The 13,222-nt window shown below is 48.2% G+C and overlaps 1 protein-coding gene across 1 annotated transcript in view; it reads right to left on the minus strand.

The window, feature by feature from the left end:
- Positions 1-13,222, minus strand: part of PAPPA (pappalysin 1) — a 180,471-nt gene that overhangs the window by 26,993 nt on the left and 140,256 nt on the right. Inside the window, exons 15-19 of the mRNA XM_032130945.1 lie at positions 10,271-10,454; positions 7,425-7,635; positions 6,658-6,829; positions 3,165-3,312; positions 476-585 (exon numbers count right to left, since the gene is read on the minus strand). Coding sequence (XP_031986836.1) covers positions 476-585; positions 3,165-3,312; positions 6,658-6,829; positions 7,425-7,635; positions 10,271-10,454 — 825 coding nt within the window. The remainder of the gene's footprint in view (positions 1-475; positions 586-3,164; positions 3,313-6,657; positions 6,830-7,424; positions 7,636-10,270; positions 10,455-13,222) is intronic.

Raw genomic sequence — 13,222 nt, forward strand, 5'->3', positions numbered from 1 at the left:
TTGCATGCGGGTGGAGGGGCGGGGGGAGCACTCAGCCAGCTCCATGGGGTCGGGAAATGAAAAACCCTCTGTATCAGCTTCTTTTGTCATCCAGAAGCGGCACAGAAAAATCCAGCCCTGCCACCCAAAGAATGCAAAATATGGAACAGGAGGAAGGAAATAAAGCCTGGCCAGTGCCCTTTCTCTCACAGTCCGTCACAACTTCCTGTGGCATGGATCCCATTTCCAGATCAAACCCCACTGATGGGAGGCCTTTACCTTGAACTGACTTTCACTTGGAAAACACAGAGAGAAAGCAACTTGGAGAGAGAGCCACCATGTTACTGGAAGAGACACAAGAAAAATCAGGAGTTCTTTCCTAGAGGCCCAAATTCCCCATTTTCCCCTCATTGAACGAACCACAGGTAACACTGATCCCTCACTGCTCTTAAACATGCAACAAGGGATGTGGTTCGTGCAGCTGCCAGGCACTGACCTTCACTCTCTGAGGGTTCATCCAGTGCTGGATGTCTTGCACGGTCTCGTTCACGCGCAGGAGGATGGGCTCGTGACTGTGATCCAGACAGGAGGTGGTACACTCCGTGCCTGCTCAAAACACAAAGGGGATAAAGCTAAAGGATAAAGCAGGCAGCTTCTGACCCTTCCAGCATCCTTCCAGCTGAAGGACAGGATTACGGCTCGTTTTTCCTAAATTGCAATTAGCAGTCAACCATAACTATCACATATCTCCTAGCCACACGTGAAGTGCTGAGCACAACCCTGCGCTCAGCAGGACAGCATGGGGGTGGCAGATATTCCAGGGCCTTTTTGTACGAGCTGCAAATCTAAGTATTTCTCTGGCTATTAACTCCAAGAAGGGGGTCAGGTTTTGCGCCTTCAGATCATCAAGGCAGTGTGAAGGTTTTTCCATTTCAACTGCTCTTTCAAGCAGTGGGGCTGATTAGGCAGAGGCTGTCGAACTCATCTCACCTATGACATGGCAGAAACCTATTGTTTGATCTGTCAGATTTACAAACATCCAATAATAATCTTCCAAAGGGTGACCAAGCCTAATGATATTGAAGACACGCTATCACCCAAGTCCCACAGTTGATGAAAAGTACGCAGAAAGGTAATGATGGCTTTGTTCACACATAAACCTGCTTTTTCTCTGATTAACTGTCATGGCCAGTGGGAATCCTGTCCTTTCTTTATTAAAACATGCTGCGATACTCTGCAGCAATATCCCAGAGCCCTGTGGTGACACAACCGTAAGCCCTTGTGTGTTGGACCATTACCATTTCCCCCCTGGAAAATCACTCTTGAATGGCACAGCTGCTGCAAACATGTCATTAGGATTTCTGCACTCCAATCAGCGCTGGGGGAGGAAGTAATCTCTGCACTGGTTTGAAGAGCTGAACCTTTGGCTCAACACACGCCTCAGCCTGGAAGGGCAGATTAGGTGTCTGAGGAATTACCGAAGGTGTGTGGGATTCGTAGTGACCACGACTGGTTGCTATTATTTTCCCACCTGCTTCTGCCTTCCCACATACTCCACTTGGAGGAGTCAGTGGGAGCAGCCAGACCTGGGCTGGAAAGATGGGGAGTGCTTGGGGTTTGTTTTGCTTTCCCAGGACACCTGGTAGTGGCTCCAAGGGCCATTGACACCACCCCCATAGTGAATGAGTGGCAGGAGAGCACCTTTTCAAAAGGACATTGATCAGACTTTCAAAAATGCAAGGAAGAGAGGAAAACCCCAACATCTGATCCCAAAAGTTGGTGCTGGGTGAGCCTACAAAGTGTGTGGTATGTCTCCATCTGCTGAGGATGAGACCTAGCGGCTGCTTTGCCCTCTCTGAGGTCTAAATCCCTCTCCAGAGAGAGCCACACTCTTGTGGGGGGTCTGCCCCACGCATCCCTCACCTCCATGATGCTGTGTGGTCCAACCCCGGGGTCAGGGCCATCAGACCCTGGGATTGGCACCTGCCAACAGTCACTGAGAGAGGAGTGAGAGCTGGCAGGCACCCAGCACAAAGATGATCCCCTGCAAACCAGGAACTGGGGTTTCTCTCCTTGCAAAAACCTGTCTGGCCCTGGAGGTAACCTCGTCTCAAGGGTAAAACGCCTCTCCACATTAAGAGTCGCCGCAGCCTCCTTGCCACTCGCTCTCCCGCGCTCCACCACGATCATGGAGAGGAGCGGGTCGGAATTGTTTTGATATATGATCTGTAATTGGCATCATTACAGAGCGGTGATCTCATCCAGGTCGTGTTCTCCTCCCCAGGGAGGGAACACAAGGAGGCTCGTGGTCCTCCGCATGGCTGCGATATAATGAGGGAGCCGTGCAAAGAGGAAATTTCTCCAAGTTCAAAGGGACAGGCGGAGGCAGGAGGGGGATGGCAGGGGCTGGGAGGGGGACTGCAGGAAGGGGCCTCGCAAACCTGTGTGGGCTGCAGGCAGTGCAGCTCCTGTTGCAGCCCTTACAGCAGGGAGACCCCCAAAATGGGAGCTGAAAATACAATATTGTGTGGACGGCTCCGCGTCTGTCCCTCCCTGCGCCTGGGTGATACAAAGCCAAGATGAGTGCAGGGGTCATCACCCTTGCAGAGGGAACAGGTACCCCAGAAAGAAGGAGGAAAGTGGACCTTTTAAAACAGCTCCTAAACAACTGTCATACCAAAGGGGATGCTCAGCTGGTCTCATACTGTTTCTGGGGAGACCTGAATTATCCTGGTGCTGCATTCTCCTGTCACCTCCCTGCCTTTCAGCCTCTGGAGCGCCGGGTTTGTGCACGTGGCTGAAGGAGTGGGACATTACAAAAGTGTAAGAGCAGAAGCAGGTACAATCCCTGCATGTATTTTGCAGACTGGATGTGTCTCTGGCACAGCCTGGCATGCTGCTGCCCCTGAAAACCAGCTGGCCAAGAAGGGACACCATGAAACTGGAAGCCCTGCAAGGAACCTGCAGTCAGAGCATGTTACATGATGCTCTCAGAGCTTCACCTTTGCTAAAAGCATTTCCCTGAAAAGCCTCCCATAGCAGGTTCTCACTTGGGCAAACAGACCCACAGGAGGTGACTTGAAGGACTGCAGGCTCCTTCCTCCCTCCCTGTCATTCCCATCCTCTTCCTGGTGTCCTGCTGTCTGCTCCCACCTGGGGACAGGTGTCCAGGGGTGCTCACCCACCTATGCCGTAGCCGCCGGCGCACTGCAGCTTCAGGTGGCTGTTGAGCTGGGTGGGCAGAGCACACTGCCCCTGCATCTCCCTGCACAGGTGGAAGGACCCGCTCCAGGTGCCATCCTTCCGGCAGTGGATCACATTGCTCCCACGGCCCTGGGAATGAGAGAAGGAGATAATGAGGATTGACACAGAAATAGCCAGGAGAGGCTGAGAGGTGAGAGGTGAGCAGAGCTGAGCTGTGAGCAAAGTTCTGCTGGAGCTGGAAAAGCTCCTGGTTGGGACTGCCAGCCCTGGGGGGGGCAAGAAGGAGTTTTCTTCCAAAGACTAAAGAAAACGAAACCTGCACTGCTCTCTCTCTCTCACACACACACAAACACAGACATCTCCTCTGTGCAATTCAAGGTCTTTACAAGCCCCTTGCAAGCTCTCCACCTTACAACAGCCCCACTCCTGTTGCAATAAAGGTGCCTTCACCCCGTTTGCCTTCCTCCTTGTTGAAGGTTGGTGTTGAATGCAGACAACCTTTTTCCTCTTCGCAATTTCTAACCAGTTACATCATCTTTGTCTTGAAAAAGAAAGAATCCCCAACGGCCGTCTGAAGGAGGAAGGGAGAGCGGGACATGAGCTTAGCAGGGCAGAACGTGCTCTTTAGAGCTTGGCTGCCTTGAGTGACAGCAGGCAAAGGGGCTGAGATGGACACGCACAGAGGCAGGTGGGGAGGAGGAAAAAATCCTCTGGTGTGGGAAGGGGCAAGGAATAGAATATGACATTTCTCTTATAGAAAAGATTCTCTGTATGATACTGGAGAATGAATACCAAAGTCCGAGGGGAAATATCATGCCCTTTAAAAACAACAAAGGAGTGCACAGGCAATCTATTGTCAGATCTATCCTCACGGCACTGGGGATTTCTGTGCAAACAAGCTGTTCTGTGGGATCTGCGAACCCGACTGCCATGGGGCGATGTGGGACATTCAACAGGAGGATGTCTGCTGTGGTTGGGCTCCAAACCTCCTGTGGGGGCCTTGCTGGGTGGGAGAACCATGCAGGATCTCTGCTTCTCCTCACCCGTTTTCATTCCAGGCACATTGCCTACAATCTACCCACCCTGCTCTTGGAGACTGTGCTGGATATCTTTGGGGATCCTTTAATGTGCTGTCTATACTGGGATCCCTGCGGGGCTGCTGAACTTTTTGGAGGAGCTCTGCCCTACGACCCACACCCATTGTTGCACAGGGACCTGCATAAGCCCCTGGTACCGGCATGGAAGAGGGCACAGCCTTCAGTGTTAGTCTTGTCCTTAACGTCCTAATGCTTCCCTTTTTTTGCTCAGCTTTGTTAATGAACACAATGTTTAGTGAGATGAAAAGTGGTCTTAGCAGCAGACTACGGTGTGGGACCTGCTTCCCCTTCTCTAGACATCTGGCCATTGCCAAAAGTAATAAGGAAATCATATGAAAGGATAATGGAGCAGATGGACTCAGGGTGTGATCCAGCTTGGTGATTCTCACCTAAGGGCCAGTTTGACAGAGATTGATTAATTTAGATCTGACTGTTCATATGATTTGTGTACAATATGCAGAAATGGAAGACCCTTGCTCTGGTGCCAGGGGAGGTACCTGCTTAAATGACCATTACGTTCCTGGTGATTAAGAGATGCTGTATGTGCAGCCAAGTAATGATCTTTCAGCATGGTGACAAAGTCAGGAATAAATTGCTAAATGATAATTGAGCACAATTTGCTGTTTTAGCAAATGTGGTGCACTTCCCTTGCAATTTCCATGCCAGGGTTCAAACATGATTCTCAAAGGTGAGCCATGAAACCTGATTTATGTTCCTGGAGCTGGCTGTGCTTGAGGGTACTCTTATATAGTTTCAGCAACATACTCGGAGATCCCAGGATATCCATTGCTATAGTAACATACTGTCCATCATTCCCTGACCTGCAAAATCTCTTGTGAAAATCCCTGCTGGGTTTCTTGCTTGGATGCAACGTGTATTATCACCTTATATAGCTGAGAGAGACTTAGTGGGGTTTAATCCTTAAATAATTAACACCTCTCAAGTGGTTCTGGCTTGTGCCAGGAGTCCTCCCTCTTCTTCTGTAGCCTATTTGCTGGGATAACTGAAAATACTTTTCACTGTAAATCCCTTTCTCAAGATGTTATCTGCTCCTTTGCCCAAGGTGCTTTCCTGTCCCTCCCAGTGAATGCAGACAGAGCTGCATCTCTCTCTTTCCAGAGCTCACTTCATTACTGCTGTAACCCTGACTCCACTGCTTGCTCCTCTTTGTGTTCACCCCGCTTAAAAGCAAAGACAACCCGTTCCACCAGCTGTCATTGCCCTGGAGGTCCCAGTTGCCCTGCACTGGCAGTGCTGGAACACGGCACCAGCCATGCTGACTCCTCTGAGCAAGTGGTGGATGCACAAAGCCACAGCTGCCATATCCCAGAGCTCCCACCCACTCTGCACTCACGCCTGCAACTTCTCATTTCACACTGCTCACAACCTCACTCCAAGTCTTGAACAAGGAAAACTTCTCCAGGTGCCCTGATGTGAAATGCCAGGGCTCTGCCTGTTGTCCCTGTGGAGAGGGCAGGCCAGAGGGCAGGGAACAGGGGCTTTTAACCTGCGGAGCAGCTACCAGAGGTGTCTTTCACATAACCGGCCCTAGGGCAGGGTTGGTACCTTTTTCAATGTCCTCAGATTCTGGAATGAAATTAAACAGCCCTTGTCAGAGCACTCCCTGCTCCATGCAGTGCCTGCCATAGCTGCAGATTCCACATCCCCACTTTTTCTTCCCAACTGCAGGGAGCAGCAGCAGCACCACTTCTGGGAGAAGCTACTTATCTCACAAACTATAATTACCTCTGGTGAGGAAAACTAGGCATTTCAAACAAGATAGTAGAGGCCAGACCTTCTCATATCAGTGAACAGAGCTTCCAGGAAGCCAAAGGCAACACGCTGATTTGTGCCAGAGGAGGATCTGACCTCTGATGCCAAATGACACCTTCACAGCCAGAAAAACATGGAAGTTTAGAAAGAGTTCACCTGAGTAGTTGCAATCCCTATGGCATTAAATTATCACAAGACACACAAACATACAATGGTAAGAACTGGAGAGAAAAGCAAGGTGAAACAGAATGAACAAATGGGATAAGTGCAGATAACTCACATTCTATTTACTTTCATTTGTTGCTCTGTATTTTCTAGCCAGATCATAAAGCCACTGAGGCAGATCTTTCTGCCACTTACTGTCCAGAAACAGTAAGTCAGTCACTTCTAATCCTCTGCAGCTAATAGTTAATACTGCTACTGCTGTCATAAAAATAATATTCCCAGGCTCTCCCTCTACTTTAATTATGTTTTTCCCTTCTGCATTTCTCTGTTCTTGGAAGAGCTCATTGTCCCTCGGCCTCTCCAAGACCAGTGTCCTTAGGGAAGATATGGTAAAGCCAGACTTGTATGGGCTGAGGTAGCTCGGGTAAGGGAGACTCACCGACTCACTGTCATCATCCTCGCACTTGATCCGGCACTCGCTGTTGAACTGGAAGCCATTGGAGCACTGGTAGAGCCCGTGGAACTTGGAAGGTGGAGGGTCACAGGTGACGGGCACACAGGCGCCCGGCAGCCACGTGCCATCTTGTGTGCACTGGATCTTAAAGGCTCGCCTTTTTGTGCAGAAAAAAGCAACATTTAGTGAGTGGCTGAGTCAGCTGGGAGCCTCTAAAGCCTCTGAGCTCTGCTAGCAGGTTGCAGGGGATGGGTGTGCTCGAGCTTTTAACACTTGGAGAACAAGTTGTGAATCTGCGTCATGAGGTCTCTGAGCAAAAATAACGATTATTTGCAAAACCAACATTGAGCTGCCCAGCCTAAACTCCTCTTTTGGCCTTGGACACATCTCCCAAGAACTCAGCTTCCCAGGCTTGTGGGCTGTGGTTGGTTTGAAGTGGGTTTGTGCAGAGTCAGAAGTATACGACAGCACTAACCCTTTTCTGCAGGGTTTCAAAGGGGACTCCCCAGGCTGCATATCAAAGGGGTATTTCTAAGGTAAAGTCTGTTTTTTGAGCACTGGTCAGGATTTTCAAACAAGCCTAAGGGAGCTGGGTGCCTAAACTGACACAGCACAGATACCTGCATGAAGGAATTGCTCCATGCTATTCCCTATGGCACGTGGAGTCTGTGATAAACACCCCCTTCCCAAAATAAATTTAACTCATGGCTTTCTGAATCAGACTGATGGCATAGCTTTAGTCTTTCACGTACTTTCTTGATTTTCTGGAGGATCCAGGGACGTGGTAACCTGGTTTGCATTTGTACTTGCAGAATGAGCCCACTTTGTGCTTGTCTTCTCGGCAGCGAGTGGTCTGGAGATCCGCATTGGGGACGACGGAGGGTGCTCGACACATCAGCTCACACAGGGCCTCAGGAAAGGACCACAGCCCGTCCTCCATGCAGGTCAAGTTGCTGTTGTTTCCTGAGAAGAACAGTGAGCGACGTTCAGCAGGACTATTTTCTTTTGAAATGTCATTACACCCATAATGCATCAAAAGCCCCCTCAGCCGATTTGACAAATCCAACTGCACTGAACATTCACATGTCCTGTGTGTTCTCTCGCTCTAGATGATGTCATTAAATCATTAAGAACTCTGCTTTCAGGTGACAGGCAGGCAGTGCTTATTTCAGGAAATGCTATAGCATAGGGGAAGCCACACAGGCTTTGTCATCTTTTGTATTTCTCTTCCTTATTTTGTTCCTCTCTGAAAGGAAACTTGTTTCATACACCAACCCCCTCCTCTCCAAAGCCATGGCTTTAACAGAGGGTTTGGTGCCATCACATTCTTCATTCTGCTTCTGTGTTATATCTTTTTCCTGAATCTGTCCCTTTTATTTCAATTTGGAGCCTTTTGGAGCAGCATCTGTTAGTATTAGAGTCACTACTCCAACACAATGAGGAGCCATTCTCAGCTGGGGACTCTCAGTCCTTGGGGACTACTGTGATAAATACGATTCATAATACTCATTAGAGACTCATTTTCCTCAGGAAGCTTTCTTGGCCAACACCTCAAAGGTAAAAGGTACAATAGATCTATTTGCCTCTGCTATGACCTACTTGACTTCAGAAGGTTAAGCTAAAAGTAGCCCAGTCTCAGTGTATTTTACATTCTTTGTTATTTTATACCATATGTTGAAAAGGAATAAGCTTTTCCTAAGAAACAAAGCACAGCTATGAGCCACTAACCCTTCAAAAATCCCTAATACTCCATTGAAATCCCCGAGCATTGCTGCAGGAACTCTTCTCAACCCACAAGACATATTTTCAACAGTGAGCCAACTTCGGAGTTATCCGAAATAATACTGACAAACTGCTAACCCCAGAGCAATGCCATCTCTCTGCGAGGGGAGGAAGAGAGCCCGAGCATGAGGCTGGAATTCAAAGAAGAAAACAAAAGGCTCTGGAGGGCTCAGGAAGGTATGTGGAGGAGCCCTCCTGCCCTGCCCTCAAAGATAAGAGAAGCCGCATTAAATCAGCCCTGGATTTCTCTCTCCCCTCCCCAACTGCAGATGATTGCAGAGGTATTTTGTGCAGAAGGGAGTTCTTTTCTGGAGCACCAGCATGTTCCTCTGCTCTGACTCATGCAGCAGCTCCCAGCCCAGCCGTGGTGATATCATACTTGCCACTGCAAAGCGATAAGCTGTGACATTACCAACAGTGGCTGTCATGACGTCAGTGATTGAATTAGGCATGAGTCACTCGAGCGCTGTTCTCCAGAAGCTTAGTGGCAACATTATTAGTCATCAGTGACGGCTCTACACCGAACAGTGCCTTTACCTCACAGCTCACAGCGCTTCTGGACAAAAGTGAAGTGATGCTACACACCAGAGGTGCAGCCCCTGACCTGGGGTTGGTTGTCATCCCTCCAGCTACCCCTGAGTCATCAGCTCTTGTTGGTCATGATGAGTATAATTATTTTCACTGCCCGCTCAAAAAAATTTGAAGCACTTTAAATGATAAAATAGCTTTTGTTGAAGATGGCCCTCTGAGTGTATAAACAGAAAAAGGGAGGTTTTTGTTAAAAAGTAGTCTTAATTTTCTCTTAACTACCCTTTGAGTACTCATAACTTTGACTGTGTGTTGGCTGCTGTGGCTATCTTCCATCAGAGTTAAAAAGAACTAAGCAATTTCCTTATATATGAAGAAATCAACATAGCCTTTCCCTGAAATGAAGAACACTTCCCATGCCTTCCCTTTTGGGGTTTGCAATGAATCCCAGCAGAAAAGGAGAAACCACAGGTACAAAAAAATCGTATGCAGTGTTTGTATCTGAGTTGACAACAGCAGTTAAGTTTACTCCACTGGAAGATGGACAAGTTAATTTGGGTCCAATGTTCCTTCAAATTAACAATGGTATCTTTTCTTGCTTCCTGAGGCCCAGATCAAAGAGGGAAATGTGCCAGCGAGCAGAAGAGTTGATGGTGCGGAGAAGAGGATGCAGATGTTAGCAGAAAAGTAGCAGGGAAGAAGGTAGATGCGGAAAGGAAAGAGGGCAGAAAGCTGTATTCTTTCTAGGGGAAAAAATTAAAGAAAAAAGAAAAAAGTAAAGAGTCCCAAACAAGAAGAGGAGAGGAAGGTCAGAGTAGAGCAAGGTGAGCGTGGAAAAGGAGAAGGGTGATGGTGGATTAGAAAAAGCAGTGACGGGGGTCTGTGCCACTGGGGCATGGGGCTTTTCATTCTTCTTTTGCCTTTCCAAATACATGGAGGAGGCATAGAAGGGAGACAGACAGTGGAAACAGACAAAGCATGGGAAAGAAGATGAGAGAGTTCAATCTGATTTATCCCCATGACTTTTCCATGTTTTGGTTGTATGGAAGCAATATTCCCTGTCATTACTGCCTGGCCAGCCACGATCAAGGAAAGGTCAAAGTAAGGTAATAGAGAGATGCAAAGGAACTTAACTTCTAATACAAATAAACCTTCCGTAGAGTCCCATAATTCTTCCTACTTAAAATATCCTGAATAATTCTAAACCAACAGCAACAGCAACATGTATTCCTAGGAGCAGTCTGTGTTAGCTGTTTCTCTCAGGTCGCTGCACAGACACCCCCAATACCTTTCAGAAGAGCAGGAGGTCGGCAGGTGAAGGAGCATTTCTTGCCAAAGGTGGTCCCCTCACTGCAGTTGAAGGTGGCTGGGTAGACATGGTACTGGTCTGGGACACCACAGTCCACGGGCTCACAGGTCACCTGCTTGTTCCACTTCCCATCCATGCAAGTCATGGTGACACTGGACTCCATCTGGAAAAAGACACACGGCTACAGCCACCACAGCCAGCAAGGGACAGATCAAAACCATTTCAAGCCTACTAATAGCCATTATTTTGGCTCACAAGTTAAGCAAAGCCATGTCTGGTCCCTACCATCATCACTTGGACAGCAGCTACCAAACCCACCAAGGCTCATAACAGTGTCAGAGAAACAGGATTTTCTGCCCTCCCCCCCACCCCCACGGTGAGACACCAAAGCACTTCCATAGAAAGACTGGAGCTCTACAAATAATCCAAACTCTTGTCTGGCCTCCTGAGACAAGCAGGGAAGCTGCTGCTCTGCCCTGCCATTGGAAAGGAGCACAAGCCTGAGCTGTTTGGAGCTGACAGCTGTCCCCCATCCCTGTCACCTTTGTGGTGACACAGCCACTCCAAGGGGATCCCCCTGTGCTTCTGAGTAGTCAAACTCACTCTTGGGTTTGAAGTAAAAGCCAAGCTGACATGAAGCCATTTGGGACTCTCATCCACGGCTCTCCCGAGAGGTGTCAGTCACCCTTGGATGGGGATCCCAGGGGAAGGGCTTTGGGCCACATCAACCTTGTGTGCAGATACTGACAGCTGCTGTTGTGGCTTCTGTCAGAGTGCCCCAAGGCTCCACACAGAATCAAGGCCCTGCTGTCCTGACACCATGGACATGAATGCCCGAGAGATAGACCTTCTCCAGGAGGAGTTTGCTATGGACAGACCCAAGAGCATCCTGCCCATAACTGGCACCTGGAACTTGAGAGGTTGTACACAGAACCAGTGCCCGTGCTCTGACTTCCCCAAAGTCACTGTACCACCGCAGCAACACAGAAGCTACACTTCTATGGATCTGAGGAATAATCCAAACTGCACAGCACACTGAGATCCTGGAGTGCTAGGGGCAAAGGAGAGAAATGGGGGGAGGTAAAGGAGCCACCCATCCAAAGCTCAGATGAATTTACTGGGCAAATGAGGGACAAACAGATGTTGGCAAAGAGAACTGAGTAAACAACATATCCACTTTCTAATTAAAAATGGAAAATTATTGAAGACTAGAAGTGAAGAATTTAACTCTTCCCTCCACACCAGAATAAAGAGAGGGACAGAGGTTAAGAAATGTGAGAAACCCAAACGTGAGAAGGGGAAGATACTGGTGAGGAATCTGACCAAGCCTTACAGCAGCACTCCTCTGCCTCCAGGGAGTATTTTATTCAGGGCTGGTATGCTCACAGGAGATTTGCACCGCCGGCCATTGATCTGGGTTTATAAAAGGAAGGGGAATTTTTCTAGCACACATCAAAGAGACCTGGATTCCCTTTTTGCAAAAACACCCTAATGGTTTCAACAGAAGTTCAGACCTGTCTCCCTTTGATATATGGTTGCGTTCAGAATGGAAAAAGCAGTCCCAGAGCTGAGAAACTGGACACTTCCCAAGTGGGCACAAAACCCCTTTTCTAGACTGGAGTTTATTTAAACAGGGAGCATTGCTGATGGAAAAAAATGCCTTTTCTACAAACTCAGAGTAGCACATTCTGGGATACTCAGAGCCATCAGGTGAAGTGACACTGTGTGTTCTCATTCCCAACCATTTCACTCCCCAGTGGCTGTTAATTCTGCCTTTGTTGTTTATCAGAATACCTGTATTATTAAAAATTGTATACGAACTGCAGGCAGTTGATGTCCTGAAGGTGCTTCCAGGGGGTTGCAGTGTGATGGCCACAGGAGAAGGGATAATACAGCACATTCCCATGTCTTGCAAACCATCAGCACTCCAGGATGAGCTGCTCCATTTCCCTTTAACAGATGCTATCATCAAATAACACAGCAGCACCATGGCTGCTGGAACTTAAAACATAAACCCAAGCTATTGATGTCAATAAAATCAAGCTAATGATGTCAGGGGCTATCCAAATGTTATAGAAAAGAAATAGGTCTTGCATAGTTTCATGTTGGATACTGGATCCATGCTGAACATAGAGAGGCTCTATCAATAAGAGATTCAGCTCCAGGAATACAGTTATTGGTGTTGCTGTGATTCTGAGTTTAGGAATAAATGAGTGTTCCTACTAGCTGATGCTGGCTGCTGAGACACAGTGTGGTGCACGAGGAAGCTTCTCTAATGAGAAACTGACCGGTTGCACATCAGATGTACCTCTGCAGAACACCAAATAAACAGTGCAAACTCAGAAACCCGAATATAACAGAAAAATTTAAACAGGAGCAATATCTGTGTGTGACAGCCACACCGTACAAGAGGAATGTTTTGCCCAAGCTACCACTTGTGAGAGTATTTCAGCTGCAGCCGTGGCCTTTGTTAGCAGGAAGCTCTGGGACACCAGAACCTGCTGGAAATGCCACAGACCTGGGATCCCCTCTCTTTGGAAGAGATCCCTCTCTACAGCCGTACTCCCACTGCCCTTTGTCTGTGCCCCTGTTCTAGATCTTGATGTGAAAAAGTTAGTAATTAGTGTCTCCACATTTTCATCTCTGGGTTTTTCCCCATGGTACCTTCCCCACAAAAACCCCAACCTAACCTGTAAGAGTCCTCTCAGACCCCTATGGCTCTTCCTCTTCCTGGCACACTGGGAAGGACGTTCCCAAGCAGAGAAGCTGTGCCCATGAGGGTAAGACCCTGGCTTCTCAGCTTTTCCCAGTAATTTGTTCCACGTTTGGCATGATGGAAGCTGAGGTTTTCAAGGTCAGACATAATAATGGCACATTTTAGAGCATGTCTATCATGTCATCACTTCAAGCAACAGGAGCACATGTAATTCT

Source organism: Corvus moneduloides, chromosome 21 (genome assembly GCF_009650955.1).
Source record: "Corvus moneduloides isolate bCorMon1 chromosome 21, bCorMon1.pri, whole genome shotgun sequence".
NCBI lineage: Eukaryota > Metazoa > Chordata > Aves > Passeriformes > Corvidae > Corvus > Corvus moneduloides.